The 17663-nt window shown below is 41.8% G+C and overlaps 1 protein-coding gene across 1 annotated transcript in view; it reads right to left on the bottom strand.

The window, feature by feature from the left end:
* The window catches only part of LOC133026865 (partitioning defective 3 homolog), a 345261-nt gene that overhangs the window by 65991 nt on the left and 261607 nt on the right, over positions 1–17663 (bottom strand). The window contains exon 21 of the mRNA XM_061093848.1: positions 7953–8255. Within this exon, the coding sequence (XP_060949831.1) occupies positions 7953–8255 (303 nt within the window). The remainder of the gene's footprint in view (positions 1–7952; positions 8256–17663) is intronic.

Genomic DNA, 17663 nt, shown 5'->3' with positions numbered 1-17663 from the left:
TATTAGGGCAGGGATATTGACCCTTAACAAGTTGCTTTTTATGCATTTTATGAGCACATTGACACTTTATCGTTCATTTTAAAAGACGTATTAATGATGTATGGGTCATTGACGTGAAGCCTATATTGACGTGACTGCCTGACCATATTCTACTTAAAGGTTTTCCCTCAATAACCTCCCAATTACTGCTTATTGATATTAAGTAAGGAAGCTGGTGTTTAGGAATCAAAATGCTCACTATTGGTCTTATAAATTAGTACCACAGTAATACAACTTGTCCTTTAATAAATATGGTCTATTCTTATGAAATAAAACCCAAATAAAAAGTATTTATGTTAAAAAAATGTAACTTAAAATAAAGAGTTATAATTTATTTGTTCAACCATTGTGCTAGTTTATTTTATCTGTACAACACAAAGGCCAAGGTGGTCTGGGCAGCCTTCAGTCGTACTCAAACCTTCTGCATCTCCACTTCCCATTGGGTTTCCAGGGGCACGCCTACCCTAAATAGCATGCTTTCCTCCTTACCTTTCATCTTCAAAGAAACGTTCCTTGGGTAACTCTTTGCATGTCTACAAGCCTTCCAAATTGAAGGACATTGATAAAATGCATAGGCTACTGTACATGCAACCTTAATCAGTTGGATCTACTTGATGTAGAGTTTAAGGTGAGGTGGGTCTATATTTCCCCCTCTCTCTCTTTCTCTCTCGCTCTCTCTCTCACCCGCTCTCTGTCTCTCTCGATCTGCTTTCAGGCTGTTTGCTTTCTTAAATGAACGTAATGGTACAAACGGAGGATAAATTGCCTTCTTGTGCTCCATCTCATCACATCCATCCCAGAGGGCCCTCTCTGAAGCGGGAGGGTATAAAAAATGAAAACAGACCAGGAAAATAATTCACTTGCTTTGCCTGGGAGATACACATTGCTATCTGTGTAGAACCCCAGCGATAAGGCTGATGTGCATTTGGTGCATTAGGCTGCCTGCACTATCGCCACAGCACAGAACGGGATGCGAGTAGAGGTCAGAAGTCAGTGCACGAATGAGTGTATTGGACTTACACCCTCATTTTGTAACCTATCTACAGGGTTTACATGGGGGCTTTACAAAGCTATATGGGGACTGAAACACAATCTACACAGGTTTTCCAGGCGCAGGAGATGTCCTGCAGACACCGGTAACAGCAGCTGACCCGAAGACTAACCCCAGCTCATTTATTACACCGACAGCTCTCTCAACAGGGGCGAACATGAACTCTTCCCATTACCTCAGTGTCCCTTTTTTATTCTCAATTAGAGCAGAGGAAGGCACTGCTCCAGACATTGACTGTGACACTAATTTCACACCCACACAAGGATACTCAGAGGGAGTAATGGAAAACGCTGGTGGATGTCAAAGACAAACAAAAGGCAGCACCAAGACATGCTGCCATGGCTCCGGGAATAAATTGGGATGTCAGCTTCTAAATCTTGTTTAGCTTGGTATCCCACAAGCGGTAAAGGAACTGGATACACCAGACAAAACACCCTGGAATAACAGAGATCCTGACAAGTAAGTAAAATGTAATTAGTTACCACTAATGTATGTGTCTCATTAAAGCAAGCAGTTCCTTGATAATAGACTTATCAGTTTTATTCCCTTAGGAACTACGTAAAAATGTTATTAGGGACTTACGATATGTTATTAAAGTCTTAACGCAGATGCGGGGGTCATAAAAGATTAATTTGTTTACCAATGAATTATTGAGAGATAGCATTTAATCAAAGCTACAGATGTTGCAGTCAGAAAATGTTGCTAATCTCACTTTGATTGCATTCAAATGAAAATAGAGACAATAAAAATCACAGAGACTGATTGTTGATTGCAGAGTTAATTACACATGCCAAACAAGAGACAGCAAACAATAAAAAAGTGATTACTTCAGATTGGCTCTCTGATCATCTGATTGAGGTGGAATTGTTGTTCATAAGAACTTGCTCTCCATCTGCATTTCTTTAATGGAGTCATCCAGTGGTCCATTCAGACAATCTAGATCAGAACTAAAGCAAATGATTATGCAACTGTTGTGTTGTTTTCTAAAACAAAAAGGTGAGGATAATAAGAAACAAGACAAAATGAATTGTTCTTTGTGATGATGAACCAGACAACTGTGTGAGAGCGAGCAGAGGGGTGTGTGTGGGTTGTTAACTGCAGTGGACAGCTGTAAAAGACTCTTCATCTGAGGTGTGAAGTATGTGTCTGTACATATTCCCATCTTCCAGCTTCAAGCCTGTTTACACAGTTGTCAAAGGAAATGTAGCAACTTCACTCCACATCACCATTCTGTACAAAAACTACAAACATAATAAAATTAAATAAAAATACAAAATTGAATGGGGAGCATTGTTCTTTGATGTTTGCAGAAGAGGCAGTGGCAGAATCGGACTTGGCATTTTTCCGGTTTGTATCCAGTTCAAATCTCGAAACAGTTCCCTTTGTTTTGACAGCCAAAGACCTGTCTCTCTTATAGATAAAACTGGTTGGACTCTGGCACCAACAATTAAAAGCTTAGAAGGATGGACTGCTGGGGGCGGGATTATCATGACCAACAAGACAAATCACACTGACCAATACATAATTATGATAGCTGTTTAAAAAACAATGCTCTTGTGCGTAGTCTGATCGAAGATAGAATAGTTTTAATTAGGACCTGTCGTGTTTGGAATTCAATGTACATCTGCAAAGCCAGCAAGACTTGAAAAGAGATGCTGTAAGATGATGTGTACAGTGACATGTACAGTGACGTAATGATTTAGATTTATGGTGGCTCGAGCCCCTGGCAAAACAAACTGAAAAGGTTTGCAAGTTTAACTTATCTGAACCAGCCCAAGCAGCAGCTGGCACGCTGCTGTATGATATGTCACACTTCAGATTCTGGAAAGTCTGAAATCACACACTGGGGGGCAATATGCTGGCTTGTTTGTTTCAGAGTAAAGAAGTAAAAACAGCAAAAATGTGGTCCCTTTAAAAGGCAATATAGGGGTATCTCTATATATAAGGGGCCTCAGAGTGGTGAGATGACAACAGCCAGGGTAAAGATCCACACAAACCCTCTGACCTTCTATCACCACTGGAATTAACCTTATGATCAAATTTCAAGACAATGCAAACTGGATTCTTTAACAGAGATTTGGTGCAGCTGGAGCAAGGGGGGGGGGGGGTACTCTAGTGGGTGTTTCTTTGGGTGTTGGGTTATTTTTCTCTCCCTGCTCTCTGTCTGTCAGGCTCTCTGGAGCTGCTGAATTGCACAGGACTTCAAGGACTTTGCACTGCTGAGCTCCGTGAGCTCCATATCTTTTCTCCCCTTCCACCCCCTGCTTCCCCCACAACGCTTCCTCTCTGTGTCTCTCTGACTCTTTCTCATGCCCATGCTCTAAGGAGATTTAGAGACTCGGCTGGGTAATGGGAGCAGCAGTCAATCAAATTGCTGTTTCAAAGGTGATGCTTTGTTTCATGCTTGCTTCCCACAAATCCCATCGAGCCTGGCACCTGTCAGGTTGTCGTCGTGAAACCCAGCATCCAACGCCAGTCACCCAAACCCCACGGTCTCTGGGCAGATGGAGGGTTTGACTTGTCAGCTGCCTGTCAAGAAAGGAGGTCATTCCATTTTGCTAGGCCTACCTTTTTTTAATAAGGTGAAACCAGTAAAAAAAAAAAAAAAAAACTGAAAAAGAAAACACCGAGCTAAGTTGTTGACGTCTATCGGACTTTCAAGTAAACTCTGTAACAGGCAGCGCTACAGACAAAGCACAATTCATGCTACAGGTTTTAGTCTGTTTACTTTTGCTCCATAAAAGGTTTAACAAAACGGAACATGAATAAATCCTAGGTTTCCATTGGTGCCCTTCTGTTTTACTGGGTCTGACGGCACTGTCAAAACACAGCTGGTGCTGCCAGCTCTAATAACGTGGAGGTTGTTAATAAATTGTCAAATAAAGTTCTTGTTCTACCGTGATCACAGTAAAACCTGATATGGCAAAATGGACAGGATCTCTGGCCGCCCAGAGTAACCAGGGGTCCTCGTATCTCCGATGGTTTATAAGCTCAGGTCTGACTCATACCAGCTTTACAGTCCCAGTGACCTTCCCATTAGGGCTCCATTATCAAAGATCTATTACAGGAAGGGGAATATATTTTGCCAGCTGCAGCTTCTTCATATAAACTGTAGTGGACAAACAAAAGCGTGGCTTTAAAACCCTATGCAAGTCATGGGTAGGTGCCTTTATAATGGCATAAAATGAATGCACATGTGCATAAACACATGAGGCATAAAAATAGTCCAAGATGCAAAACTATAATGTACAGTTACTGGCAATTGCAGGCATTTGGACGCCACCTCCTCTGAAAATAAACTCCTCCCCCTCAACTGAGGGGCCCCTAAGTGTTTCTAATTACGTGACTGGATTAACAGAACCTTCTGCTGTTTGACTTAAATGTTGTGTTTTAATGACGGCACAGAGGACGTATAGTAAACAAACCAGACTTGTGGGTGCACATACATTGTGTGATGTCTTTCCAGCTATGCTAATGTTTGACTAGATGGCTTTTAGATGAAAGACTGATTAGTTCAAGCGTCGTCCTCCTCCAACACACTCCTGGTCTCTGTTCAGCGTTTGGTGTGTTTTTCCCAGCAATGACTGAAAAATAAAGGAAGGCTGTCAACTAATTTCAACTCAATTTACTTCCATTTACTTGGTCCCTGGAACCAATTTGACATGATAAGATTTGTGAAGTTGCGCCATGCTTCTAGAAGTCATATGATTATCAGGAGATGGCTTCCACCATGGTAATACCCCTATAACATTATTTACTATGCTGTAGTGGAGGCTAGCCAGCAACAGAGAGCTGGGTATTTTCTATAGGTGCGTTTTTATAATAATATACAGAAGTCACATAATGTCTGGATCTCTTTTAAAACTCGTTTTGGAACTCTCTATTGGCCATTGTGTATCAAGACAAATATTGATACATTACAGATAATAGAGCATTGACAATCAGATCATAGTCTGAAGTCTGTCTGTCATATTTGGTTTCGCTTGTTAAGTATTATCAGGTCTGTTAGAGGGTAATAGATACTGTCAGATCTTTAACTGTACGAGATAATAGCTTAAACATCCCTAGATAGGACCATTAAACTGACCCTTTGATCAGAGAGCGATCCTCTGGGGAAAGTTTTCAGAAGCAGTGTCCAGGTCAGAGGTAAATGCTTCCCTTTCATAGTGAAGACTGACTGACAGCCAGGAATGAGCAGCCTTCCCCGAACAACCCTCGTCTATTTCCTTTTCCTGAACCTTTAACCGGGACGTTCGTGCTATCTGTACGCTCAGGAATATTAGGTCCAGGGGAGGCAGCAGCACAAACAAGTCATGGGTCTCTAGATGGAAATCAAAAGTTCTGGCACCAATTTGTTGTCTTGTTAAATAGACCAATCAGTAATGTTTGAACATTGTATTGTGTTGGCGCTTTATAGTAAGAAAGTTCCATTACGTCTAATTTATAAATGCAAATTATTGTTTGTATTTGTTATGATAGACAAGTGATGGGAGTCTTGAATCTGAATGTTTTTAAAGCTCTTTTTTTGCAAATTGTAAATAGAAAGCCTCTGAGCTAAATAAGAACCAGTGCATATTATTATACCTCAAAGGCAGCAAGACAAATATTACAGGCATACAGCCGGGCTGGTATACAAGAGATATGCAAAGCAGCGAGAGGTGCAAAACAAAAATGCAATGTTGAACATGCAGTGCATATTTCAAATCAAATAACCCTCGCAACAGCTAATCCTGTCTCTGAAAGTAAAACTCACTGCGCACTGCGCTATCAATACTAAAGGCTCAGACTCCAAACTAAATTTAAGCTTGTATGTATAATTAAAATGCAACACTAAGCTTTTAATACTGAAATAAAACCAGTGAAGGTGAGAACTCAATATAACCAAGGAACTGCAAAAACAAGAGGGGGAAGAATAAAAAATAATTACAAAGGTTTTTTTTCATGTTATGTTATTTGTGTTTTGATACCAATGGTTTTCAGAGAAAGCCTCATGAATAGTATAATGAACCTCCAAGAGTCCCAAAATATATGTTAGAGGTAAAACAAAAAACAACAGAAATATGAAACAGCTTTCAAATGGTCAAAGGGAATTTGAATAAACCCCAGCAACCAAAACCATCTGATGCTATATTTTATAAAGTTATACCTAAAGAAACAAAGCATCTGTTTAAAATCAGACCCCTCATGCAGGATGAACTTTGCACAACTCTTGCTTTTCCCTTCATTTCTCGTAGACAGCCTCGAGCAGCCTGCTATTAATATTCACTGTTAGGGTAAGGCTTTTATATAGTATCCCTGCACAGTGCTTATTGACATTCCCAGTGAGAATCAATAACACTCTGTCTATCACTGACCAACATCTTAGAGTTTTTTTGATCTAAATATACAGGCTGAGTGTATAATCTTGACAAATTCTTTTCAACTAGCTGCCAGAAGTCTCACCATCTCCTCCTTTGAGCATGGGATAGTTTACAGATAGTTTATAGAGTTGCTATGATACAACCAGGCCATCCTGAGGAAACACGTGAAGGTATAATCTTTGACATATGGATCAGTGACCTTCACTAAGCCCCAGCTGTATTGGCACATGGATTTAGCCAACAATCAGAGAAGCCAGATAACCTTGTCATTACTGTCATGAGCGAGCAACAGGATGGGGATTTTACATTTGTAAATCCTTCTAAAAACAGACACACGCTCTCATGGAGCCGCTCTGTCTTCATCGCATAGAGTAACTCATAAACTCCACCCCACTGGAGCCCAGCAGTAAAAGGTCATGAGCCCCCTAGTGACAGCTGTCAATCACAGGAGATAGGTATTAAGCAAAGCATTAAAATTAAACACCCTGAAAGGTTCTGGTAACTGCGGGGATTGTGGTCTCCTGGCATCTCACCACTTAATATGAAATTACATGCAAAAACAACATGGATTTGTGAAACCAAGATGTGCAGCGTGTTATTGATAATGATTTAAGCAAGATGAATTGTTAGAGATGGATAAAAAGCATATTAAAGTTGATGTATCTCTAATACTGTTTACATTTCTTGTACCTCGATAGGAACAGAAAACACGAGTAACCTTGTTTGCTGAAAAAAAGTGTTTTCACTCCTTAACATTGGGACCATGGTGTGAAATAAGGTCTGTGTCTATGATATTTTAGATCAGACAGACTTGTTGCAAAGTTGCCGAACTTTTATGAAGTGAATTGTAAGTTGTAATGCTGTTGTCTGACTTTGAGAATTTAACAGTTAGCAAAGAATGTAATAGGCTAAGTGACTCCTACTCAAACACCAAGAAACCCTGTTTGCTGAAGCTGAAAAAAAGTGAATAAATAAAAACATACAAGATGACTTCTCATGCTCTGTGTGGTGTTGTTGTCACATCAAATATGTTCGTGTCGACATGGAGGTTATGAGCGATGCAACCCTGCAGCGACAAGGAAGCTGAACTCAGAGATGCAACGTGACTCTCTGAAAAAAAGGTCGGTTAGAGGCTGGGGAGGATCACCTGTGATCCAAGGATAATGAAAAAATACATTGCCTGATATTAAATTCAAACAGATAGAGAATTACTGAGAAGCTTGGGGTGTTGTTTTACCTTGTCTGTGGATTCTGCCTGCTTGTCTTGTGGGAGAAGGCTGTGATAACATGGTGTAAAGTTCATTGTTTGGAATTTAACATGTAAAAGTGAACAAATACTGTAATGTCACACTACAGCTTCTATATTATAGATGTGGTGTAAAGGAACATGATTGCTGAAAAGCACAAGCATCAGGGACCTTCGTTGTTTGGAATAATGGAGAACATAGCCATATTCTTCAACAACGCCTGTATATTAACTATAGTTTTTGGCTGCTCCTCACCTGTCTGGAGCTGCAGGGCGTCCATTGCGATGTTTGTTGACTGTGGCATAGACAGCTTCCATGGGTGGGCCGTTGTTCTGAGGGCTCAAGGGAAGTTGCGGGCCCTGGGGACTTTGAGGGAGATGGTAGGGGTGACTGTAAGGGTCCATGCTGCTGCTGTCTACCGACGAGTCTAATGATCCGATGCCAGCGTAGGTCGGATCCTCATCTGAGCTAAAGGTGCGACTGACGACATCTTGGATCTCGGCGTATTCCCTCTCTTTGGCCTGCTTCTCCCGGAACTCTCGCGTCTTTGCCTGTATTCTGTGATAAGCACAATCAAGAGAAAAAGTTTGATAAAGGTTTTCTTCATTTGTGAATCATCTGGCAAAGGAAAATACACATACACCAAATCAATTTCCTCACTGGAAATAGCGAGGGATTTTAAACTCAAAACCTCTAACAAGGATATAATCCTTTTGCTTTTCTATGCCTTTGTCTTAGCCAACTTAAATTAGTGCAAAGTATATAAAATAGGCCATAATTAATCTGTTCTTCAACACATCTATGACTTTCAGGCAGTGAGTTTGTTCAGTGTGATGCTCACAAAGTGTATCTACAATTATTGTTCCAGCTCTGTGGATGGAAAAACATTAATTTATTTCATTTATAAGACAGGAAACGTTTTCATAAAGTTTTCACAGGGAACAGACAAATATGATAACTTGAAAACGGCATGCATTACATTGTGGCCAATAAATGTATCTATTAGGAGAAACAAAGAGATATTTAATGGTATTTGAGGTATTAACTTGTAAGTGATGGGATACACAGCCAAAAGAGATAGGGCAAAAAAGACAAAAGGTCATAGCATAATATTCCATTGAAGACTCAGAGAGGCTCAAAGCAGCTTTAAGTTTAATCTTAGATTTAGATCAGTCCAGACTGATGCTCACAAAGTGTATCTACAATTATTGTTCCAGCTCTGTGGATGGAAAAACATTAATTTATTTCATTTATAAGACAGGAAACGTTTTCATAAAGTTTTCACAGGGAACAGACAAATATGATAACTTGAAAACGGCATGCATTACATTGTGGCCAATAAATGTATCTATTAGGAGAAACAAAGAGATATTTAATGGTATTTGAGGTATTAACTTGTAAGTGATGGGATACACAGCCAAAAGAGATAGGGCAAAAAAGACAAAAGGTCATAGCATAATATTCCATTGAAGACTCAGAGAGGCTCAAAGCAGCTTTAAGTTTAATCTTAGATTTAGATCAGTCCAGACTTGAGAGAGGCTCACTTTAACTTCTAAAGTAGCTTTCATGTCTGGTAATAGGAAATAAGGATAGAGAAAATGAACTGGCCCTGTAGTTACAGACACCATTTATACTGCTTTTCCATCTATATGGAAAGAGTTTGATGGTTCCCTTTCGCACACCTCATTCTGAACCCTTGGAACATTTTGAACATGTATAAGTTAGTTCAGAACCAAAAACATTGGTTCCCAGCTGGAACCATGAAGTAGAATGTTTGTGAACAGTGATGACATCAATGTGCGCGTCATATTCAACAGTTTGAAAAACGCTTCATTGTGCTTTGTGCAGTGCCCTAAGTTGATGACACATCCTTGATTACAATGGTTCCACTCAAAACTGTTGGAAATGTGAGCTTGTTCGCTTGATAGCACCAGGGTTCCAAGAATTCTGAATGTAGCTGGTCCAAGAACAAGATCTAATTAGGTGCAACAGAGCATGCAATATTATTCAAATATGCAGCTTTCCATGAGCCATTAGAGGGCTGAGATATGTGCACTGATCTTATTCCACAGGTCCCCGAACAAGAGGAGGTGGGAGGGAGACAGTTAGCTCCCCTCATCCTCCATCCCACGCCTTCCTCTCCCCAGGACCACTTCCACACAACAGAGCCTTTCACAGGACCTTTCCTGTCTCAGAGAACGGTTCCATGTGAATGCCCATCTGTCCGCAGCTAACAAGACTCAGTCATGGTCTCGCATGTGCTGGCATTGTAGGATACGGGAGGTGGACGTTGGGGAGTGGGGAGAAGGGCTGAGGACAGGCGGAGAGGGGGGAGTTGACCTCCTACTGCGGTGACCCTGGCAGCAGCCACCAGACTGCTCACTGGTTCCAGATGTTGCAGTACTGCTGTAGGGTAACACACATCCACACACATTCATACAAGCACGCCACCTCCCACTATTCCTAGACTTCCCGATTACCTCAGGTCATAGCTGACCTCTGACCCCCTGCTGCTCTTCACAGATGACTGACAGGCTTGGAACAGAACTAGAATCCCCGCTAGCCCCATTTTCTCCCCCATGTCTGTGTATTTTAATAACAGTAATCACATTTCAAACAATCACCATTTTTCAGTGCTGGATTAACCCAATTCCCACATCTTACCCATAGACCGCCTTGTTTATTTTTAGCCGTCCAAAATCCCATTTTCTCAGCATTATCTCCACAATGAGATTCTGATGGAGGCCTGATGCAATGTTACATTATATGCAGTCATCCATAAAGCCTCTTAGCCTTTTTCCTGTATTTCTGCATTGTTTCAGACCAGGTACAGTATGGAAATGATCAAATCACATCACAGCTGTGCACACCCGGTGTGGTCTTACTTTAGCTTGTGCGGTCAAGAAAGAGAACACAGGCCACACAAGGAGGAAAAATCTAATTCCCAGAAGCCCTTTCACCTGCCATCTGGCTAAAGTGATGTCAGATCTCTGCCAGAAAGGACCAGACAATGATGTTACCACAGGTTCACAGAAGTCCACTGGGATCTCAAGACCCTCTGGCGTTTTATGGACTAATCTAATTCATAAGAACGGCGATATTGACATTTGGGATGAGATAATGGCCTCGGCTAGACTGGCGACACAAAGCTAAAAGAGAGAGAGACTTCTCTTTCAGGGCTCAAGAGTCGGACATTGATAAAGCTAATAGGTGCATTTCAATAAAAGGGTATTAACAAGCAAATGCCACAGATGTGACTCATGCTTTTGTCATAAGTGTTGTTACAGTCAAAGCCATCCTGCATTGTACCTAATTTGCTTTTATACATCCATCAACTTTCAAAATAAGCTTACATTTCCTCGCAATGACACCAATCACATTTTCAGAGGAGAGGTCATGGCCCTTTTGTAAAACAAACCTTTCTGTCCGTGTGTTTGTGGAGAAAACGTATCCACAATCCAAACCTGTCAATCTGCTGTGAGGCCTATTTCAACTTGTTCTGGCTGTCAGACAGAAATGCTGTATCATACAGGTAGCAGTGGGTCTCTTTGGCAATCTGCCATTGGAACGCTACATTTATGCTGCGATTGTCATGATGTGTCAAGAATGAAACAATAAATCAAAATGTGTCTTAACATTAAACAAAGGAAACTAGCATTTTCTGTCTGTAAAGGGTGAATCAAACTGACTTTGATGATCCAGTTACCTTTCATCCAGATGTCCCATTATGGAAAGGAGAGCTATAAACTACCATAAGATTCACGAGAAGAACTGTAAACAAATGTTTGTCTCGGTTTACAGATGATGAGTGTTCTTCTGAATCTCATTAAGTTGCTGTGAGATTTGGTAGAGGCAGCCTTGTTGCTCTGAGGATGAATTTTAAAGGATCTTTCCTTTTGCATCATTAGGTAAAAATCTTAATTTGCCTAATATTTCTTTGTGTGTTTAGCTGTGTTAAGTACAGTGTCACAGATATACTAGTCCGGCTGCAGACACTTGTTTTTGTCAACCAATTAATTTGTTTTTTTAAAGATAATTATCCAAACCCATGATCTTTTCACAACCTTTAAGGATTAAGGATTAAGATACATTTATTTGTCCCAAACACATGCACAGACATGCACAAGCACACTCATGCAAGGAGGGAAATTTAACCTCTGCTTTTAACCCATCTGGTGCAGGACACACACAGCAGTGAGCAGCCATGTACGGCGCCCGGGGAGCAGATGTTGGGGGAGTAAGGTGCCTTGCTCAGGGGCACTAGACAGGGTAGGGAGAATCTTTCAATTTTTGGACAGATCAATCCAGGTTCGTCTTTTTGTTGTTTCTCCGTGGAGTCGAACCAGAGACGAACCAGAGACCTTTTCTGCCCATAGTCCATGTTTCTGCCACTAGTCCACCATCTGTTTTAAAAGCTGAAACGTAAAAACACCTGTGATAAAACACTTCCACTGTGTCCAACATTCCCCCCCTCCCCCCTATGACTTTTCTTCGCTGTTTTTATGCTTATTAGCTCAAAACTTTCACACCAGTTAAATGCTTTCTTCTTGGGCAACCTGCAACTGCTGCTCCATGTCCAACTCCCCTCCTTCCCCCACTTTCTCCTGAGAGACCACCCCCGCACTGTACCATATATATACTCCATTAGCCAATTAATGGCCCAGCATGTTAACACCGAGGAAAGTGCTGCCCACACTAAACACATTATTACTCTACAGCCCCAATTACTAGCCCTTTTCCTCTCTTCTTTTCTTACCAGACACTACAAGAAGAAGGGACACTGCAATTTTGAACGCCGTAAGCTTGGGAGGATTTTATTTCAAAAAGGTGAGAAGCAGCCCCTCTGTGGATTAAATTGTTTTGTTTTATAAATGGAACAACATCTGTCTATATCTTTATTTCAATTGTCTTGACAAATGCTCATCAACTTGACATCAACAGTGGCGGGTTTATCGCTGAGGAACCACAGAGGTGCATTGGGAACTGCAAAAGTGTTTGATGAGCTGTTCTCAACAAAGCTTCAAACATCGCTTTGCTATATAGTTACTGATGTGAAATATATATATATATAGTACAACACTATATCTGTACATAAATCCTCACTTTGTATGTAATTTAGACACACAAAACATTTGCGTCACATCATTACACATTGACCCCACCACATGTTTCTGTAACAGCTGATTTAAGTGAAGTTGTTTGGATGATGCTCTAAAGAAATCTACCATTTAGATGAATGCAGGCCAAGCAGTCAGGCAGGCAACAGGCCCTGCAGTACTTACACAGATGTCAGGATGAAAGATACTTCCAGTATTACATGAGTAATTACTTGGTTTCTTTTGTGTCTTTTTGTATTGTCAGTGCTACGCTCTATATTCGTACAAAAAGAATTAACCTCACATCTACCTTTAATTAAAATATGAATAAAAAATTACAATGCTTACTCACTCCTTCATAACAGTGCAGTGGAAAGGCATTTCCTCCTGGCTGGAGAGTCTAGACAGACTAATGATGAGGTTTTCAGGGCAGTAGAAGTTCAACGACTAATTCAGCGACTGACCATATCTTCAAGAAATTCATGTGTCTGCCAGATGACATAATTCTGTCTTTATCCTCCAAATCCCTATTCCTTTTATGTAGTTTTTTGTCATTCATTCACTGGACTAAAAGGGAAAACTGCACAATCACAGTAACTAAAACTGGATTTGTAACTAGAATCTTGCTAAGGGTTCTTTTCAATGAGTAAACGTGAAAGCAACTGCTTAAATTCATTCTAATGGTAGAATGTGGGGCCTGGTGTAAACTGGTAAAAACATGTCAACTAACCTCAAGTCCTTCTGAATAAATCTCACCAACAGACTCCTCCATGTGTTTGTCAATGTTTAATCTACCCAAAGAGGGGGGGGGGGCGGCTGTCTGTATTCTCAGACACTCATTTTGAAGTCAGCACACTTAGAGGTTCGAAAGCCTGCCTCCTCAATATGCATTGTTACCATGGTGGATGAAACAGAATGTATTTGCACTCTTACTTTCTCATCCAGACGCCTTGAATAGATTTTTCTTTTCAATACCCCCTTATCAAAACATGGTCTATTGTTCTGAAGTGCAGATGTAGGGCAGAATGATTCTGAATCTAATCAAAGTGCAGTAAATGGCTCTGCACGCAGCTGTCTGGGCAGAATCACAAACCTCCAATAGCCCATCTTTTGTGTTGACACTTGGCCCATAACAGCATAATGTAATCAGAAAAGATAATTGTGCAAGTTTCATGGTGTCAATTCACACTATTAATATTCACATTAACTTGCTGTAGGTATCCATGTAATTACAAATGTAATTACACTTCCAAATAAGCCAATAGTAAGTTCCTTTGAACTCACTATGCAAATGAGAATGAAATAGGATACTGAAATAATGAGATGGTTTGACAAAGAGGAATGATAATGTTGGTGCCATGATCACATGGGACAGAAAAAAGGAAAGGAAAGGATCTGCTTGTAGCCCTTTTTACAATGAACATGGTATAAGAATCCAAGTATCCTCTGCACAAGGTCAAACATGTTCCCTGTGCGTGTTGGACTCCCCTAGGAATGCCTTTTGTCACCAATTCTGTTCTGTGATTTTCATTTGCAGGATTTCAAGGTGCAGCCATGGTGAGGAGTGTGCTGGCTTGGGAACCTCAAAACTGTGTCCCTGATTTTTCTAAATAATGTGATTCTGTTGGCTTCATCAGACGGTGACCTCCAATGTGCACTGGGGCAGCCGCAGCCGAGTGTGAAGTGGTCGGGACAAGCAGCAGCACCTCCAAGTCCAAAGGCATGATTCTCTGCCCGACAGTAGATTGCACTGGGGTGAGTTGTTGCCGCAACTGAAGACGTTTAAGTACCTCTGAGTCTTTTTCATGAGTTAGGAGAAGATGAAGCACGAGATGGGCCGGTGGGTCGGTGCGGCGTCAGAAGTACTGTGAGTGTTGTACTGGACTGTGGTGAAGAAAAAACTAAAGCAAAACCTTCAATTTACCAGTCGATCTAGATTCCAACCCTCACCAATGGTCATAAGCTCTGGGTAGTGACTGAAAGAAGATTGGGAATACAAGCTGCCGAAATGAGTTTCATCAGTCGGGTGCCTGGACTCAGCTTAAAGAAGAACTGCTGCTCCTTCATGTCAAAAAGAGACACTTAAGATACTTCGAGCATCTAATCAGGAGGCCCCGTGGGCGCCTTCCACTGGAGGTTTACTCGCCCATCTGGGAACAAACCTAGGAGTAGATGTGAAACTCGCTGGAGGGATTACATATCCCATCTGGCCCAGGAATGCCTCAGAATCCCCCAGGAGCAGGAAAGTGTGGCTGGAGAAAAAGACTGCCTTTGTGACCTCCAATATGCATAAGATAATTGATGGAAGCATGGTATAAGAAAAAAACTTCAATAAAAAACCCAATTCTCCATCCATGCTTGTCAAAAATAAATTGTGCTGACCGATCTTTGAAATACCGTTCGAGTCAGCAAGAAGTCAAACAACAAACAAGAGGAAGCGAGTCACTGTCGAGGAAAAACAGGCAGTAATGTGTTCTACTGTGGTCTGGGAAATGGGAACAAGGAGAGTGGCAGTGGCGTGGTGGCCGCTGATTAGAAGCCAGCCAAAGCCATGCAGATAAGAGAGAATGGACATCATAATCAGCTGCCACAGAGACATACAGAGAGAATGAAGTTCAGTTCAGGACGAAAATGAGGAGGGAACATTGTTAGGTTGTCTTTGTGTGCTCCCTACTTTGGCCGGAAAATGTAGTTTCAGGGCTAACATGTGCAGTGATAAGTCAGAGAACGATAGAAGCTCCACCAACACCACCTGCCCTGTGTTCCTTTCTTTCCCTCTCCTCTCCCCAATGGCCCTGCATGAATGAGGCAACAGGCAAAGACACGGCTTCTCTCCAACCACCCAGGGTCCAATCAGAGAGCTTGTTGTCTTCTCAGTCCTCTCAACATGAGCCAATCAGGCAGGGCTGTCTTGGGTGCTGTCCACAGGCATAAAGAACCCAGAGTAAAGGCTGCCACTGCTGGGCTGGACAGTGATTAAGATCAGCCTAACCACAGGCTCTAATGCTGCTTTGATGAGACATGAATCAACCAATCAGAAGAGCCGTATAAAATCTGCCAACAAAACAAATGCCTCTGATAACCACTACACCAGGTCGATGAACTGCACTGTGCAGTGGTAATTAAGTCAAAGTTTTATGCACTCAATTCTCTATCATCTTTAATGCTGCTTCCATAAGCAGCTGACAAGATATCAATTAGAAGAACATTTTCATTAATAATAAACAGGTCAGGTCTGTAAGGACTAAAAATGGCCAAACCATAAATTGCATGAATCATATCAAGGTCACAGTTTTAAATATATGACTATAGCTGCCTTATTGCAGGGCAAAAATGGCAGGTTTTATGAATTAATTTGCCTCACCTCTTCCCTGACTCCTATTTTGAATCACTAAAAGCCCCTGTCAAACCGTCTGCATTAATTAATGATCGCTAATGTCAGCCGAGCTGGGGTTTTGGCTGCAGCCCATCCCATATCGTGCTGACACATTGTGCTGGCTTGACGATTGCCAGCTTCGGGAAACCCGTAACGGACCGATCCATAATTTCATAAACGCACTCTGAAATGGTCCCGTCTCCGTGGCAGAAATGCAATCAATCTGAGTGTGTACCTAAAGCGGAGACCTACGACAATTAAATGTAGCACCCAGGGAGTGTAATATAGTAGCGCAACCAAAAAATACAAGACGTAATGGATTTCTGAGCTGTCGTCCTGCTGAACTCTAATGCTTTGAATATCGACTTGGCTTCATGGCAGGTTGGTTTATTATTACCCACCACCGTTTCCCTCAGGATTCACTTTCCATTAACCGAGGGACAATCCTGGCCTGACTGAGTGATGGGATTTTGGAGCAGGTACAAAAGGAAAGAATTAGGTTTCCCAGGTTGGGACTGGAGCTCACACATGCAGAACGGACACAAACAAGACAAGGAATGAGAATGTGCTGTAAGACAAAGTAGCGCACAAAGAAATTGGTTGACAGCGGTGAAAGAAGAAAAGTATGAGCAAGATTTAAATTGTGGGTGTGTCTGTGTGGGGAAGGGGGGAGTTGAGGGCATGTACTCTACATATCTCATGCCCACCATGCATCTGTGTTGATTCTGCTGCTTAGGATGACAGTCGTCTGGGAGCTCAAGGGGAGAGATCTGGATGGAGAGCCAGGCACACTGGTCTCCAGGGTGCACTGAGGGAAATAGGTTGGGCCCTCAGCCAGAGGGGTCTGCACCCACATTTTGGGAGGACCTTCATTGCAAGTCATAGTTGAATACTGAAAAGAAATGTGCTCCAGCTTTTTGAGTGAGGCCTCCAGATGTTCTATTCAGCAGGGAAGAGGCCCTTTCTGAGTGTGTGTGTGTGTGTGTGTGTGTGTGTGTGTGTGTGTGTGTGTCTGTTCACACTTGTTTGTGTTTGTGGTACCGTGCATTTTCAGCAGCCATCCATCCTTCTCTCTCTCTTCGCCGTAAGAGGGAACGGTATCAAGCCCTATTGTTTCTATTCAATTAGCTGTCATTACCAACGGCAGTTTGATTACTGAGTTCATTTGGCTGGTAGAGAACAATGGCAGCAGCAAGCTGTCTTTTTATTCAGCCTGCCACCAATATTGTCTTGCCTGCTGGAGAATTAAATGGGGCTTGTCTTTGAGGGATGATGTGCACGCGGCAAAACCAAAGCTTTTGCCTTTTTCTTGTGGACGTCCTGATGTCCACAAACACTGGAGGACACAGAGCCAAGAGGGCCTGGATAAAAAGGAACAGCATATTCTTGAACGATTAACAACCTGGTCGAGCTGCAGGAGAAGACAAATGCAGAGCTACATCGATTTCGCTATTATAATGAGCACCATTCAATCATGCCAAATCCACAGGGGCC

The sequence above is a fragment of the Limanda limanda genome, chromosome 20 (genome assembly GCF_963576545.1).
Source record: "Limanda limanda chromosome 20, fLimLim1.1, whole genome shotgun sequence".
Taxonomy (NCBI): Eukaryota; Metazoa; Chordata; class Actinopteri; order Pleuronectiformes; family Pleuronectidae; genus Limanda; species Limanda limanda.
This window is presented reverse-complemented; position numbering and strand designations above follow the sequence as displayed.